The 17,025-nt window shown below is 57.4% G+C and overlaps 1 protein-coding gene across 1 annotated transcript; it reads right to left on the bottom strand.

Moving 5' to 3' along the window:
* Window positions 1–4,162: 4,162 nt before the first annotated feature.
* CA4 (carbonic anhydrase 4) lies at window positions 4,163–12,452 on the bottom strand. Its single transcript, XM_082860119.1, has 8 exons — window positions 12,323–12,452; window positions 8,013–8,066; window positions 6,915–7,070; window positions 6,073–6,218; window positions 5,855–5,953; window positions 5,524–5,587; window positions 5,238–5,404; window positions 4,163–4,844 (listed from the first exon to the last, which is right to left on the bottom strand). The coding sequence occupies exons 1-8, from the start codon at window positions 12,378–12,380 to the stop codon at window positions 4,650–4,652; spliced, it is 939 nt and encodes a 312-aa protein (XP_082716245.1). The 5' UTR covers window positions 12,381–12,452; the 3' UTR covers window positions 4,163–4,649.
* Between the last annotated feature and the right edge of the window lie 4,573 nt (window positions 12,453–17,025).

The following is a 17,025-nucleotide window of genomic DNA, read 5'->3' as shown; positions in this document are numbered from 1 at the left end:
GCAGAGCAGCAGTCCCCGTGAGTGTGCTGGGGATGGGAGGGTCCCCCCTTGGGTAGGAGCAGCACTGCTACCCCACCAGACATCAGCTGCTGACCCCAGCGGCGAACCAATGCATCGCCCCTCTGCCCGCCCTTCCCTAGCTCCATCCCTGGAAGCAGCCAGTGTTTCCCCATCTGTAGGCCTTACCCATCCTTCAGTGCTCTCTCTCTAATAAGAAGAACCGTAATAGTAACTACAAATTATTGAATACATCCTCCTGGCCAGGCATCTTGTTTCATCTTTACAGCAACCCTATGAGGTAAATACCGTCCCCGTCCCCATTTTACAGATGAGGAAACAGGCTCAGAATGGTGAATTAAATTACCAAAGTCACCTCACCGAGCTAGTCAGCAGGGGAAAGGGACTCAAACCCCAGGTCTGGGGCCCCTGCGCCCCCCTCACGGCCTATGTTTTGTAGGCCCTCCGGTTGGGAGTCCTGGGGGAAAGAAAGGCACAGATGGGCCTTTCTCTCCCTGAATCATCAGTCTCTGGCACAGAGGAAATAATAGTGTTTGTTGAAAGACTCAATGTTGTTGAAAGAAAAATCTTGTTCCATGTACCCACGTCCCTTCCCTGCCCCTGTGCCTATCCCCACCCTCCCAGGCTTTTCAGCAGCCAGCACTTGGAATATGAGTCCAGTCTCATCTAGGACGAGGGCTCTGAGGAAGGAACTGGCTTGTGACTTGTCTGTCCTGTCACTCCCTCCAAAGGAAGCCCCTCCCTGGGCACAGGGGTCCAGGAACATGTCCTTGGTCCCTAGAGGAGATAATGCCTTTGTCCCTATTCAGATAAACAAGCAAAGCCGCTAGAACTCGTGTAATGCAAGGTGCAGGAGCAGAGTCCCACCCACAGACACGGGCCTGGACTTCCTTCCAAGGTCACCAGCAGGAGCCTGAGGACAGCTAGTCCCCATTAGACAGAAGGGCCAACCTTAGCCCATTTTGCAGGGGGATAAAGAGGCCCGTAGCAGGGAAGCCACGTTTCCATCCCTGCAAGGTTACCAGCTTCCCTGCCTCTTTCCACCCCTAACCCACTCAGAAGCACGGAGCCTCAGGGCCCATGACACCGGGGCAGCGCTCACAATGCAGTCTCGGTACAGGCAGCCCCTGGAGTTTTGTGACACAGCAGCCTTTACACTTACATGTGCGCCTGGGCACGTCCACCACCACCACCCTTGACTCTGGGCCCCTACAGACCCTAGTACTCCCCCCACCCCCTGCTTCCCTTATCCCCCTCCCAACACTGGCAGATCAGAGCCACAGGAACCGGGGCCAGCAAGTGTGCACGCTGAGAGCCAAGATGGGGAAGTTTATTTTCTAAGAATCATCTAAACACATGGGGAGTATTTTTAGCCCCTGGCTCCCTCCCAGGTGCCAAATCTAAACAGGGGGCCAGAGAGACAGCCCGTCAGGGATACAGAGCAGCATGTGGAGACAGGGTGGGACAGCGCGCTGCAGACCCCACCCCGCCCCTGTTCCAGAGGTTGGATGACTGTCAGAGAGAAAGCTGGCCGCGGAGCCCAAGAGGCAGAGAAGTGACCCCGGGTTCTGACAGGTCCCCTAACCCCTCTCTGTGCCTCAGCAACCTCATCCGAGCAACGGGAGAAATACCCCCTTATAGGATTGCGTGTGGCCCAGGGCGGCTCCTGCAGGCATTCAGTGAACGTGCATATGGTCTGTGCTAAGGGACCTAGAAGTCAGGTGGTGACCCAAACCTTCAGCCATGGAGCCTTCCCCAGCCCTGGTCGGCCGCAGTGAAGTGTGTGTGCTCGTGTGTGTGTGTGTGTGTGTGTGTGTGTGTGTGTGTGTGTGTGTGTGTGTGTGTGTACGTTGTTGTACCCAATGCAGGGACTCAGGAGTGAATGAAAGTAGGGCTGGGGGCTGCTGGTAGCCCCCATCATCTCTGGGGGAGCTGTATCAGGAGCCAGGCTGGCTGGGCACAGGGAGCTTAGAGCACCTTCTCCAGAGAAGGGGTCTGCAGAGGGTGGAGGGCGGGGGCTGGCGGGGGCAGGGGATTGAAACCACTCAGAAGAGGAGGCTCTCAGGGGCACACACACAGCTCACTGGCCTCAGCCTCCAGGGCGCAGGGGCCAATTCCAGGGGCGGGGCTGCCCACTCCCGGGGTGACTGGCCAGCAGTGACCTTGCTGTAAGTCGAGCGCTGACAGCACCTGCTCTGGCCTCCAGTTGCAGGGGACAAGCTGTGCCCGTTGTGGCCCCCACTGGCCAGGTTTATTACTGGGGGGTCAGAGGGACGGCGGCGGGGGGCGGGGGGGAGGGTCGTGTGCCTGCAGCCAGGGTTTGGAGAGGCCCAGGGTCCCCTACTCGCTAGAAAAGAGCTGGGACTTCCTGGTTCTGCTGCCACATTATTCACTGAACGTTGCCTTGAGGGTGTAGTTGGGGGGGGAGGGGCAGTTCAGACTTCTGAGAGCCCTGAGCCTGAAAGGGGGAGGGGAGGAGGAGGGCGCAGCTTGGAGCTTAGACCCCCCAGCCTGCCTGCGTGGGAACCAAAGAGAACAGGTTCGTGTCCACACACCCCCTGCTGACACAAGCTGCCTGCTGTTGCCATAGTGACAGTAATACCAACACCCCCACCAAGGCTGGCTGTGTGGTCAGCAGTGAAGGGAGGGGTGCTTATTCTTGGTCACGAAGGAGGAAAGGGAGAGGGAGGCTGCTATGGAGGGGAGCAGCCCTTGTCCCTCAGCCTAGCTGCGGGTGGTCAGGGACTCTGAGGGTATCTGAGTGGGAGAAGGCTTAGAGGTCACCTCCTCCAACCAGCCCCCCTCCAGAGACCAACGGCAAGCCAGGGCTTCCAGCATCGGTCGTGGAATCCCATGTGTGCTGACCTAGCTCTGCGTCTTCCTGTGGGAATCTATCTCATCACCTCCAGACGGGAAGCCTGTTACAGAGAGGTTGTCCCTGCACCAGCTGACCTGGCCCCGGCCCCAGGGCCCCTCGCCACCCAGCAAGGCCCATTCTTGGCCTCTTCCCCTCTTCTCATGCTCCTCCAAAATCCATTCTTCTTTTTTTTTTTAAGTTTATTTATTTTATTTATTTATTTTTGGCTGCGTTGGGTCCTTGCTGTGCACCGGCTTCCTCTAGTTGCGGCTACTCTTGGTGGCGGTAAGCGGGCTTCTCATTGCTGTGGCTTCTCTTGTTGCGGAGCGCGGGCTCTAGGCGCGCAGACTTCAGTAGTTGCGGCACGTGGGCTCAGTAGTTGTGGCACGTGGGCTCTAGAGCTCAGGCTCAGTAGTTGTGGCGCACGGGCCTAGTTGCTCTGTGGCATGTGGGATCTTCCCGGACCAGGGCTCGAACCCGTGTCCCCTGCATCAGCATGCAGATTCTTAACCACTGTGCCACCAGGGAAGCCCCCAAAATCCATTCTTAAAAATCCATCTCACGGTCCTCCAAAACTCCAGCCCTGCCCTAGATGATGAGGTCCCGGAGCCTGAGGCCCCTCAACCCCTGGCCCCCAGGGCCCAGCCTGGCCTGGGACCTACCTGTGGGGCCCTTATTTCTTTCTCCCTGTTTTCTGGACCCTCCTCTCTGCACCTGCTGCCTCCTAGTCTCACTCCCTTCTTGGGCCCCAGAAAGGAAAAAGCCATTAGAGACAGGATCTCGGGGTGGGGGAGGCATGCCTTCATTGAAAGCTCCTAAGATCAAGGGCCAAAGACCCTTGGATTCACCTGTGACCCAGTAGCTCCTGGATGAGGCATCAGTCCTAACTGCTCCCCGTACGCCTCACCCCTGCAGCCCCTGCACCACGGCCCCCGCTCCCCTCTCCCCCTTCCCCCTCCCCACCTTCCTCACTTGCCCACTGTCTCTCTCCCCCTCCCTCCCTCCCTCCCTCCATGCATGAACACTTGCTGGCCTCCAGGTGGCCTCCCCCCACTGGCTCCTGCAAGTCTTCTGATGGATGCCCCTTCCCACTGATTGACCACAGCCATCTGATACGGTGTACAATGTGTCTCTTTATTTATAGTGTCTCCTGCTAGACTGAACTCCAGGAGGACAGGCATTTTGTCTGTCTCATTCCCCGCCACAGCCCCAGTGCCTAGAACATAGATGCTCAAGAAACATTGGGGCAAATAAATGAACCCCACTACCCACCCCACCTAGGCTGTACCCACACAGGACCCGCACTCTCCACCACTAGTACAGGGCGGAAGGCGCTGGCCGGCTCTCAGCTGGCTCTGCCGTGGCCTCACTCTGTGGCCTCCACCCAGCCTCCTTTCCTTTCTGGGCCTCAGCTTCCCCCATTATATAATGAAAGGCTGGATTGGAACTTCTCCAGCTGTGGCTGTGTTGGAGCTCTGAGGTCCCTTCGGCATCTCTCCAATTGGGGTGTCAACGGGGAATTCACAAAGGTGGGAGGGGTGCCGGCTCAGAAGAAATCTCCAGGCCCTAAGGCCCCACCCTGGCATGCTGGGGTGGGTTGAGGGGAGCAGGGCAGCAGTAGTTGTGGGAACTAAAAACAGACGTAAGAGAGGTTTCCCAAAAAACATGTCCCTGTTTTAATCATCACCAAAGTCCAACCCGGGAAGCCTGAGGAACAGAGGCTCTAGCCCTCTTAAGGGCTGAGACCAGAGGTCAGGTGTCCAAACATGAGTCGTCATCGGAGGAAGCCTGCTGTCAGGCAGGTGAGCACGGGGGCCAGCAGGGCGGGCAGCGGCAAGGGCAGCAGCCGTCCCGGGGCCTGGGACCTGAGAACCTGGCGCTGCCCCCGGGGTTGCAGGGGCCTGACATTGTCTGTCATTTTCAGTTTCTTCTCGTTGTCATAATACAGCTTCTGAGAGAATGCCAGGATCTGTGGAAGGCACAGGGCTCAGCAGGGAGGGATGAAGCTGGCGGAGCTGCACTCCTCACTGTGTGACCTCAGGCCAGTCGCCTGGCCTCTCTGAGCCCCCTCAGGTTCTTGTGCAGAGGAAAAGAATCAGGGATGTAAAGTGCTTTGCATCCATGGGGGCTCAGCTCCCATGCGTGTCCTAAGCAGAGGGGACTCACAGCTCTGGGCTTTGAGGGCCTGTGATTACTATCACTATCATCACTGTTACCAGAGAACAGTGGTTCTCAAGCTTGAGCTTGCATTAGCCGCACCTGGGGGCTTGTTGAGCCCCAGACTGCCTGGGGCCCCCCGCAAAGGGACAGTTTCCAGGAGCTGACGCAGGGGAGGCTGCACCCTCAGCCGGGCCCCGTGTACCTGGTCCTTGTGGAGCTGAATGGGCTCCCGGAACACGGTCCAGACCACCTTCTCATCGCAGCCTGGTGTGGTGAGCGAGCCCGGGTAGCGGAAGTAGTGCCTCAGTTTCTCCTTCTTGGGGAGCAGGTCGAAGAGGCTGATGTTGTCTTTCAGCATGGTGTTCATATCTGGGGAGATTCACACACCTCACTCTGAGAGTACAGGCTCCTCCACCATCCAGACCTCATTCTGTAGGAAGAAGTCTTCTCCCCTCCCCCAGCCCCCCGCCTCCCGGGTCCTGACTCACTGGGATTGGGGATGTCAGACAGCGCCTGCACCAGGGGCTGGAAGTTAACATTCTCGGATCCGGCCTGGAACAGGAGGGAAAGGGGCTTGAGAGAGGCTTGTGGGGAGCCGGTGGAGACCACCAGTTCACTCTCCCAGTCTGGGGTGGGGCGGGCACGCAGCTTCTGGGACTGAGGCCCTCCAAGGCCCTGGGCTCCCCACACGGGGAGGTACCAGTCACTGCGAAACAGAGGGGAAGTCGGAGCTTCTCCAGCCCCTCCCGCCTTGCTGGGATCCCAGGTCTCTGGATCCTAAGAAGCAGCGCCTCGAGCCCTGAGGGACGGCAGCCCCACCTCCACCATGAAGGCCAGCACCGCGATCTCATCTTTGGGGTCCTGGTTCTGGTTCGTGTTCCTTGATGTCCCCTTTTCTTTCTCATGTACCACGTGCATCTGGTAAGGGGTGAGAGGGATGGAGAGAGAACCCGTCAGGGTGCTGGGCCCCCCTTCTTGCCCAAGGCAAGTATACCCAGAGCCCAGCCAAGGCATCCACCTGGGAAGAGGTCCCTCACCTCCATGGCAAAGCGATCCCCGTCGAAGCTGTGCTCCGAGCCCCAGTCCAGCACCTTGGACCAGTGCAGGTGCAGCTGCTTGGCCCGGTACCGGGCGGCCAGTCCTCCTCCAGCAATCGAGGCCTCGGCCCCCAGCAACACCATCACTGGAGGGCACAGGAGGGGGCAGAGTCCTCGCACCCACCTCCCCCAGCCTCTCCCAGCCCCTCATCCCAGCTCCAGCCAAGCAGGACCTTCTCTCCTACCTCGCACCCTTCACGGGCTACGGTCCCGGGCCTGAAGGGGCAGGAACAGTGGTACAGCCTGGACCTTCCCCTGGTCCCCTCGTCGGCCTCCCTGTCTGCCTCTCCCTCTGTACACCCCTCACTGCCCAAACATGCAGCTCAGCCCGGTACCGCCCGTGCTTCAACCCCTCCACGCGTGGTGCCCCGATGTTCCCAGGGCCACGTCCAAACTCCTCAGCCCTGGGCAACCTGCCCCAGGCCCAGCTGGACTGACCCTGGGCTGGCTCTGTCCTCCATGCACGTGGGGCCACATGCAGCCCTTTGAACACCCCAAGCTGCTTCACGCCTCTGCGCCATGCTGTCCCTTCTTCCTAGAACCTGCCCCTCCCCCACTACAGATTGCTCTGATACAGGATTGAAAATACTGATAGAATGTTCCCTCCTTTCCAAAGTCCACCCTGCTCTCCCCACCGCACCCTCCCAGGGATTCTCAGCCTCTCCTCAGCAAAAGTGTGCCCTGCCAGGAGGAGCCCAACCCTCCAGTCCTTGGGGAACTTGGGTCCCAGGATCCCGTGCCCCTGCGGTCCGGGGTCTGCATCCAGCCCATCTGAGACCTACCTGAGTGGCCATTGTTTTGCACGGCCCACTTTTGCTTCTTGTCGTAGCCGGAGAAGGAGAAGGGTCCCAGGTTTGGGTCCAGCAGTGTCTTGGCAGTGGCGATGTTGATGGGGGACTGGTGGTCATTCTGGCAGCTATCGCCCCACTGGTCCGGCCCTGAGCAGGGAGGGAGGGTGGGCTGGGAGTCAGGGGCGCCTGGCACCGAGGTGTGGCATCCTCCACCCCACTCAGGTCAGGCCCAGCTCAAGGCAGCAAGGTCTTTGGATGGCTGGCAGGCTGTGCTGGGGGGATGCCCAGCACAGAACTCCACCCTCACCCTTCTCCCTCCCCAGACACTCACACTCACACAAAACCAGCAAGGCGTGGTGTGGACAGGGTAGGACTAGGGTGTGAGCTCTGGGGTAGGGGACCACCTCAGATGCTGGGCTATGAAAGGAAAGCTCCGTGATAACCTGCTTCCTAGGGGTTCCGAAGTTCAAAGGAGGTTGATGGGAGAGTGCGTGGAAGCGGTGGAGTCCCCTGGAAGGGTCGCTTGTGAAAGGACCCCGTGACTTGACACTAAGCTTTATCTGAGCCCTGGGAGGCAGGGAAGGAGCCCCAGGGGAGCCCAGCCCCTGCACCCAGGACCTCCCACACCAGTGAGCGGGGCCGGGGGGTTGGGGAGCACTGTCCAGTCACCAAAACAGCAACGGTGGGAGGAAAGCAGATTGCAGGAAACTGGGCAGCGCTTGAAAAAGTACAAAGAACCGCCACGCAGGCCCACACGCAGGGGTGTCACTGGAACAGAATCAACTCTCCATTTTGTTATGAGAGGAGCAAAATGAATTTCTCGCTTTGATGCTGCTCCTGATTTATTTCAGAGGACCAGAGGGCTGACTCTCTTGGTGTCAGAGACGATGACAGGAGGTCCCAGTAAAAACTCAGGCCCCTCTATGTTCCCTGTGCCCTGAGCACCAGGAGAGAGAGAGAGCGAGTGTGTGTGTGTGCGTGTGCGTGTGCGTGTGTGTTAGGAGCTGATATCTGACTGGGGCCACCATCACCTCATCCTTCCCACCTCCCCTGGGTCTCCATTTCAACCCAGAGACTCGCTGCACTTACCCAAGCAGGTGTAGTTGGAGGGTTTGACTTGATTCTGGTAGCACCAGTGTGACCCTGGAACAGAGAGAGGAAGGATGTGAGGCCTGTGCAGAAGCATGTCAGTGTATCTGTGTACACACACGTCTGTCCCTATGAGTGCCAGTGAACTGTGTGCACACAAGCAACTGTGTGTGTGTGTGTGTGTGTGTGTGTGTGTGTGTGTGTGTGTGTGTGTGTGTACACAGTGGGCCAGAGGCTGGGAATATCCCTGGAGTCAGAACCTGGCCTGGGATGGGATAGAGCATTCCTGGGGTGGCATCCTGGGGGACAGAGGGCCCAGGGGAAGGAGCCTTAAGAAGAAACTGTAGGGATGGGGAAGGAGGCAGTTGAAACAGCCAGGCTCCAGGCGTCCCTGACCCACAGCCAATCCACTGGTCCCCTTGCCCAGGGCACTGCCCTCAGACAAGGCAGACCAGACAGCCAGCAGCCCTTGAGGGGCCCTCCAAGGCGGGTCAGCTCTCCCCAGGGGCTAGCCTGGACACTCTCTATCTGTTGCTCACCAGCCTCCCCCTCCCTCCTTGCATCCCCTCCCTCAAACCTGGAAGGGAGGCCCCCCAGGACAATACAGCCAAGTTCAGCCTGGCTGCTTTCCCAGAGTTGATGGGATGATGAGGGAGATTAGGCTAGTCCCTCCCTGGAACACACCCTCTTGTGCTATTAAGACCATTCTTGTCTAAACTCTCACAGTCCTGCAGGGAGGAAGGCGGCTAGGTCTTTTCCCCTGTCCCTCCAACCTGCAGTCCTGGTGTTTGGGACCAGACAGACTTGCCTTCCAATTCCCCACTCGCCTCCGGACAGGAGAACCAGCATCTCTGAAAAAAGGCTGCATCATGGATGTAGCTCACTAATGCAAGGTGTTGACAACAGGACAAACTGTGCACATGGGAACCCTCTCCTCTGTGCTCTCTGCTTGATGTTTCCGTAAACCTGAAACTCCTCTAAAATTACTCTATTGATTTTTAAAAGAAAGTCTGTGCCAGCAGGGTGGACAAAGCATTTGATCAGAGCTGGAATTCTAGCTGGGCCACTTAGGAGCTGTGGGTGTGGGGACAAGTCACTTAATCTCTCTGAGCCTTAGTTTTGCTGTCTGTAAAATGGAACTAATACCATCCACCTCATAGGACTGTGGGGAGGATTAAATGAGAGACGGTAGAGAGTGCTCCAGGCAGTTGGAATTTAGTCAAGTCCCTGACGAGTCCTTCCCTTCTCCTTGGCTTCCTCCCTCCCTCCCCTCCTCAACCTCCTGTCAGGGCACAGATGGCCAAAGTCAAGGAGAGAAATGAAGTGAGCTGGAAAGAACTCAGGGATGAGGAAATTCCTAAGAAAAGCAGAGCTTCCTGCTCAGCCTGAGCTAAGGCCTCTGAGCACATCCATCCCCACCCAAGCCCACCTCCTCTGGGGTCCCTGCAATGGGCACGGGGTGGAGAGGGGGCAGGTTCTCGGCAGGGGCTGGGAGGAAGGCCAGGAGACTGAGCACCTATAGGAAATTGGCCACCCCGCACTCTGGGCCCTTCAGAGCCACCTGGGGTTTCCCAGTCTCCCAGGTCTGGATCAAATGCTGTGCCTACTTTGCTGACACAGCCTCTTTCAGAGATGAACGGTGCCTGCAGTGTCTTCCCCTGGCCAGTCCACCCCCTGCCCGGGAAAGGGCTCTGCTGACCCTGGGACTTGCTGCATCTGGGGAAGCCTGACGAGGGTCAGCTCTGCAAAGGGCAGTGGCCACTTCCCATCCAGGCCCGTCTCTGCGTGTTGGCAGACTCTGATGCCGGAGCCCACCACCCGGCCTCCAGTCCTGGCTCTGACTCTTGCTTATTCTCTGCAAGAGAGTTCATTAACTTTTCTGAGCCCACTTTCTTCCTTCCTTCCTCAGGCAGAAGGAGCTGCCACTGATCTCCCAGAGGCAGTGTCTAAGGACACACTGGATGGGAGGTCATTTGCATCCGTGAAAGGCTTCCTGTTATGATTCTCCTGGGTCTCAGAGGTCCTGAAAGGCAGAAGGCGCATCTGAGGTAGAGCTGGCCCCTCCTGGTGACTGATACCCAGGGGGAAGCTGTTTTCAGGGGAAGCCTGGCTTGAGCCGGAACCCTCAGGAGCCAGCTCTGATGGGTGGAACCCCTGTCAGCCTCCCTGGAGCCCAGCTGGTCCAGGCTGAGCTTTTCTGAGGAATTTGCTCCTCCCTGCTTCTGGCTACAGTTCCTAGGGTTGTCATGGTGACCTCTGATCCACTGTCTTAATCACAGAGACTTTTGACCCACTTGGTTGAATGCTCTTGAAACTACCCTCTTTAGGAAGCAGAAGCCAGGAAAATGTGATGTTGATGAGGCCAAGGCTGGGGGTCAGGTCTGTATCCAAAGGCTGAAGGTAGGGGCTGGTTTTTAGGCAAGTGGTGGCAGGGTCACGGAGCAGCTCAGACTCCTGTACTGGTTCATGAGGGAGCAGCCCTTACAGATAATTACCAGCCAGTTCTCTCAGGCCACTTCCTAGAGGACCTGGGAAGGAGAGGAGCTACCCACAGGTCTTGGCTCCAAGCTCAGATGCTGCCTAGTCCATCTGCCCTGACCAGAGATGGAGTGAGAGAACTAACGACCATCGCCAGTCACCCAGTCACTGTCCCCCACCCTTGACGTACCCACCACCCCAGCCCCCTGCTTTAGAGCTGATTGAAGAAGTCCTCTCGGGTGGACCTTGCTCACCGCACCCTCCCACTCCAGGGGGAGGGAGGAATCCTGAAAACCAGCTCAGCGAAACCCGAAGATGCCCTGGGCAAAGTCTCAGCAGCTCCTGGCTAGGTCTGGGACTCTGAAGGGGCCTATGACCCTCTCCCCTCCTCTCCCCCTGGCAGCAGATGGTCTGAGGACGTCGATGTACAGCCTGGTCACTCTCCAGCCTCAGGTTCCCTAGGAGATGAAATGGGGCGGGGCAGGGGGGGGAAGGCAGGACCCTCGGCAGCTCACAGTCAGAAAGCCCCCGCGCTTAAGGGGAGCACAGCTTGTGAGAGGGGGCGGCTGAGAGAGAGTCCTGGCTGGCGGAGTCCAGGCCATGTGGCTACGGAGTGCCGGCTATGTGCCACACAGGCAAGGCACTAAGCACCTACTCCCACCATCTTATTTGAATCCTCAGAACAATACCTGAGTCAGATTACTCTCTGTTTTGTAAGCGAGGAAACTGACTTACCCAAGGAGGAAACTGACTTACCCAGGAGGGAAGTGACCCAAAGCCACACAGCTACAAAGCAGCCGCATTAATTGCAAAGCATTTCTCTTTCTACAAGCCCAGCAGCTTAAGTAGGTTTCAAACCTCCAGCCCTACGTGTTAAAATGTTCACATCCCGCCTTTTCTGTTTCCTCCTCTCCTAGGAAGAGGCCGGGAGTTGCTGCAGGATGCCCCTCATACCCCACCATGGGCCAGCTAAGGGTCTCCTTCTCTGCTGCTGAGGGCACCCTCAGCCCTCACCCATGACTCCGAGAGAGGAGCATCTAGCTTTAGAGAGGAGATTCGGCCAGGTGGACCCCAAGGACCATCCGAGGGGTAGCCGAAATGGGGACTGGCAGATGGGGGCCTCCTTCCAAGGAGATGGGGACCCCCGTGGGGTCGCAGAGAAGGTGCCAGATTGGATCCCTGTGCCCGGACGCTGGAGGCGCCTTCAGCTCCTTATCAAATATTAACACCCCTCTCCTGCCACGTTCCACATAGGCGAATAATTAAGAGCTCGGCCTCACCATTAATCTTTAAACGAAAATCACCCTGGCCGGAAAGACCGGCTTGGCTCGGGTCTCCGGATGTCCCCCTCCAGGCTCCCTACACAGTTCTGGAGGTGAAGGGTGCTGGCAGCGTCCGGGGACAAGGCACCCAGGGTGGGAAGCGGGGATGAGCGGGCCCCACTGCACCCAGTTTGTTGTCCTTGCCCCGGGCCGGGGGCAGCCACCAAGCACTGAGCCCCCGCCGGACGGACAGCGACCCACGACAGACGGAGGAACACCTGAAAGGGTAAGAAACGGAGGCGCGCGCCGCGGCGGCTCAGAGACGCATCCTTGCCCCGGACCCGCACGGCGCCCAGCGAAGGGCCCCGGGCCCCGCACACCGCAGTCGCGCACACGCTTTGCACCCGCTGCCCCGCGCCCGCCGCGCCCGGCCGCCCGCGCCTCTCCGCTCCCGCCGCCCGCGCCGCCCCATCGCCCGCGGGCGCAGCCTTGGCGGGGGGCGCGGGGCCCCAGCACCGAGGGGCCACGGAAGGGCCACCGAGGGGTCCCGGGGCCGAAGCCCTCGTTCACCTGCGCGGGCCCAGGGCCGGGCGGCGGCGAGGACCAGGAGCGCCGGCAGCAGCCGCATCCTGCGCAGGAGTGGCGACGCCGCCGAGCCGGGGACCGCGCGCTGAAGAGGCCGCCGGGGGTCCGCGGTCCTGCCGACCCAGGTTTTATAGCGGAGCCGCGACGGGAGGGAGCCCCGACAGCAGGACGCGGGTAGCGGCTCCTCCCCCTGGCGGGTCCTCCCCTCACCTGTCCCTGATCTAAGAGCCTCCACGCCCCCACTTGCGCTCCGTACCCACCCCCACCGCCTGGTCACCTTCCGACCGGTGCGCGAGGGCCCCTCACCCACCCGCGTCCTTCAGCGCAGAGGCGGCGCCCTCCTGCCTCGCTCCTCCCCTGTCCCACACCTGGTCTCTGGTTTGGGACCAGGGTAGCGACATTGCAACATACTCGATCCACACAAGGGTGGGGACCCCGAATTCCTGCCTTGGTTCGTTTTGGCGTGGACCGCTGCGCAGCCCTCTCGCCTCCGAAGCAGCCCGCGGGGGCCTTGGAATGGGCTGGGGCTGGAGGTTCGGGGAATGGAGATAGCGTCGGAGGGATGACAGAGTTGAGGGATGTGCGATGATGTTTCTTGAATCCGGTGTCCCCAGAAAGAGGGCTTGCTTTTCTGTCTCAGGCAGTGACGGCTGATTCTCTGGGTCTTATCTCTTTTTCTGTTCCCTCCCAGGCTGCTCCAAACTTAATTTCTAAGCAACCCAGGTACTGCCCCGTGGTCCAATGGCTAAGACTCTGTGCTCCCAATGCAGGGGGCTGGGTTCGAGCCCTAGTCAGGGAACTAGATCTCACATGCCGTAACTAAAGATCCCACATGCCGCAACTAAGACGCGGCGCAGTCAAATAAATATTTGAATTATATTTAAAAAAAAAAAAACCCAAAGACTGTTCTTCTAACACAGAGTGAGGACACTTATGAATTTCTGTGCAAGTGTGTATGTGATGGCCAGCGCTGGGGATGCTGAGGGGGCGGAACTGAGCAATGGATTGCAAAGAGGCTCAGTGAGAGAGGAACTAATGGGGTCAGAGGAGAGCGGCCGGTCCTGTTGAGCGCACTCCCCCCCCCCCCCGACTGCAGAGATAAGATGGGAAGAGAAGAGACTGGGGTCTGAATGGATCTCTCCTTTTCTCATCTGCCAGAATCTTCAGAGGAGTTCAGGGAAAGAAAACTTTCCTTGGAGGAGGCCCTAGCACTTAGGGAAATGGGGCTGGGGGCCTCCATGAGAGGAAGCTGCCTCTTGTCTCACGAAGGATGCTCCCTCTCCTGGACGTGGCTCGCCTGCTACAATGCCTCTATAGACCCCTTCATGGCTCTAGGTACTGTGTGTCCCACATGGGGTGGGGACTTCCGTGGCAGTTTGAGAAGCTCACTCAGACTTGAGTGGGGAATATGGACTTGGGTGGGCCTGGGCCCCCTCCTTCAACAGGAAGCCCCAGTTTTCTGGTCTAGTCACTTACCCATCCTCTGCCAACCTCTCAGCACCCACGGGCCTCTGAACTTAGGCAACAGACCTCCGAGGAGGGATTGCCTCCTCCAGAACTATCTGGGCAAAGGGGCTTCCTCCCTGCTTAGAGTCCTGGCTGACTGCCCCCCACCTTCTGGCCCAGGATCACACAGCCTCAAGGAGCAGCTTTGATCCTCCAGAGAGGAGAGCGGGGGAAGCTACAACAGGCTTAGGGTTCTATTGTCTGTGCTGCGTTAGAATTGCATCAACAGCCTGGGACTTGGACAGTCAGGGGAGGGATTCCACACCCCGGGATCTTTTCTGGTGGAGTCGATTTGTGTTCACAAGGCTGTAAAAATATATCTTTTAGGACTGGGGAATTGAGTGGGGAGGAAGCCCATTCCTGGGAATGAAGCCTACTTCAGGGGTCCCTGTAACCCCAAGCCAGCCCCCCTTACAGGCAGGAGAGAGACTTAGAAACCTTTGGTGGGGTTAAGGGGCTATTGACTGGTGACCTTAGAGTCACTTCAAAGTTCCTTTGGGAAGAGGAAGAGGAAGCTGGTTTCCAAGTAATCCTCTCCCTTCCCATCAGCGCAGCCCCTACTATGTTTTGGGCCAATGAGCTGGGGGAGGAGAACCAGGCCCCTGTGTGGTGTTCCTTCTGAGGCATGGCGAGGGGGAGGAGGTTAAGAATGGGCGCTTCCTCAAGGATGCGTCTTAATCACGGGTACCCCCGAGACTGCACATTTGCGACGCGGGAAGCCAAGGGGGGTGGCTCCTGCCATATCCATCATCTCTGATTCCAAGGTTACACAAGGCAGGTTACTTTGTGTTACCAAGGTCACCCAGCCTTATCTCCCAGCCTGGACCCCTGTCCTGCCTGCCGTAAACTTGTCACCTGTCACTATCTAGTCACCCTGGGCCTAGTTTCCCTGGAGGGGACATGACCCCTCATTACAGCAGGGATCATTAGATCAGGGATGGGCCCTGCTATGTCTCGATGGGGCCCATAAAGCTGCCAGCCCAGGCCCAGCTGTCCCAGCCCTGCTACAGCCTCCTTCCTCTTACTCCACACAGGGTCCCTGAGCTTCCTGTGTTCAAGTCCCTGCTCTTCCTTTGACTCAGGGATGACCTAGGGCAACTTTCTTACTCCTCTCTGATGGCAACTTCCCCATCTATAAAGTGGTGATGATAACCCTGCCCTGCTGACCTCTGCCAATAAACAGTTATTGGGCCAGAGGCTGCCCAGCCCAGACTTTCACAACCAGCCTCCTGGTGCCTTGGGTGTAGCCACTGGGCCATTGCGGAGGCAGAAATGAATCACAGTTCTCCTCCTCTGAGGCTTTTCACGCCATGGCCCTGTCTGGAACAGGAGGGAGGCACTCGGGGAGCTGCAGGGCTTTGAGATCAGACAACCCTGGAGCACTTGTGGCTCTACCCACTTGCTTTGTGACATCAGCCAAACCTTGGTTTTCTTCATCTGCGAAATAAAAATCATACCCCTGTCTTCCTCATATGTTTCTTTCTATTCTTTTCTTTTCTTTTCTTTTTGACTTGGACCATTTTTAAAGTCTTCATTGAATTTATTACAATATTGCTTCTGTTTTATATTTTGTTTTTTTGGCTGCGAGGCACATGGGATCTTAGTTCCCCAACCAGGGATCGAACCCGCACCCCCTGCATTGGAAGGCGAAGTCTTAACCGCTGGACCACCAGGGAAGTCCCCCTTATAGGTTTCTGATTCTCATGATTCATTGTGAGAACTCAAGTGACTAAAGCCTGAGGAGGGCTGACCAGGGGCCTGGGCACATGAGCACACTTCATCATGACCTCTATCTAAGTAGACGTCCTTTCACCTGATTGAACATGACCCTAGGCAGGCATGGATGTGACATTGCATGGAAGCGGTCACTGAGCTAGGCCCAGGGAGGGGCCCTGGCACATCCAGGCTCCTCTTGGTCTCCCAAGACCTAGGGAGGGGTGAGGAAGGCTGAGGGACAAGGAGGGAAGCCCCAACTGCAGGGACCCAAAAAGCTGAGATTCGGATTCAGCCTCTCCTGGGACTCTGCTGGGCTTGGGGTGGAGACACAGGGGAGCAAGACGCTGCATTCCTGGTGTTCATAGGTCAGAGGAAGGCCTAGGACATATCCCTTAACAGGAGACTACCAGGTCTGTGATCAGGGGGTGAGGTGGGCAGATGGAGAGAAGGCAGAAGCTTAGAATAGGTTTTGGAGGAACACTGCCCTGGATTCACATCCCCACCTCACACTCACCCTTCCCTCCAACGAAGACCCAACGCAGCCAAAAATAAATAAATAAATAAAATAAATAAATTTAAAAAAAAGGGGGGGGAGCACATGCAAAGTGGGCTCCACCATTCCGGAACCTGGATCTCTGCCATAATCTAGCAGAGACAAGAAAGCACTTCTCCAGCCAGCATCTGTGGAAGCTGCAGTCCCTCTTCCCTGGTCGTCACACCCACCCTATTTCTCTGGCCTGTAGAGAGAACCCCGGGGGAGCGGGAAGGGGGGAACAGAGAGGAGCTATCATGGGGGCAGGATTGGGGCCTCCTTAGTAGAGAGGTTTGTGGAAACTTCTACCCCTGAAAATTTTGAAATAATAGTAGCAGCAAGAAGCATGGAATAATCCAGCAATGGAGATGCCATATGTCTGTTCCCGCCCCGTAGAGAGTTCAGGAAAACTCCCCCACGGCTGTCCCTCCCCCCTCAGCCACAGGAGCCGGATCACACCAGCAGGAGGCCGGGGTCAGAGCTGCTTTGGGTTTTCCAATGTAGTATTTATATATATTCTGGTTTGTGGTGGAAGGAACTCTAAAGAGGGTGATGAGGGTGGAACCAGGTGGGGAGAAAAGGCAAGAGCCACATAGGCTGCCTTGGGGGGCGGGGGGGAAAGCGAAAATTCCCTCCTCCGTTAAATGGTATGGGAACACGGAGAGAACAGGCTCTTTTAAGGGTTTGTGTGTCTGTTAACTTCTTTTTCTCTGGTTATCCAGATAATACCTACTCATTGTAGAATATTTGGAAAGAAGCAGGGGGGAAAATTGCAGATAACCTTATCTCCCAGAGGTAACCATTTTACAGTTTAACATATTTTTTAAAAATTTATTTATTTTGTTTATTTATTTTTGGCTGCATTGGGTCTTCGTTGCTGTGCACGGGCTTTCTCTAGTTTCGACGAGCAGGAGCTACTCTTCATTGCGGTGCA

Source organism: Leucopleurus acutus, assembly GCF_964270905.1.
Source record: "Leucopleurus acutus genome assembly, chromosome: 19".
In the NCBI taxonomy this organism is placed as follows: domain Eukaryota; kingdom Metazoa; phylum Chordata; class Mammalia; order Artiodactyla; family Delphinidae; genus Leucopleurus; species Leucopleurus acutus.
This window is presented reverse-complemented; position numbering and strand designations above follow the sequence as displayed.

What these genes read in the sequence shown, in the direction of transcription:
- CA4 (XM_082860119.1), bottom strand. Translation starts at nt 12,380, where the DNA reads ATGCGGCTGCTGCCGGCGCTCCTGGTCCTCGCCGCCGCCCGGCCCTGG. An exon ending in CTCCAACTACACCTGCTTGG is followed by an intron (nt 7,071 to 8,012) that starts GTAAGTGCAGCG and finishes CTCCCTGCTCAG; the next exon opens with GGCCGGACCAGTGGGGCGAT. An exon ending in GCAAAACAATGGCCACTCAG is followed by an intron (nt 6,219 to 6,914) that starts GTAGGTCTCAGA and finishes TGTGCCCTCCAG; the next exon opens with TGATGGTGTTGCTGGGGGCC.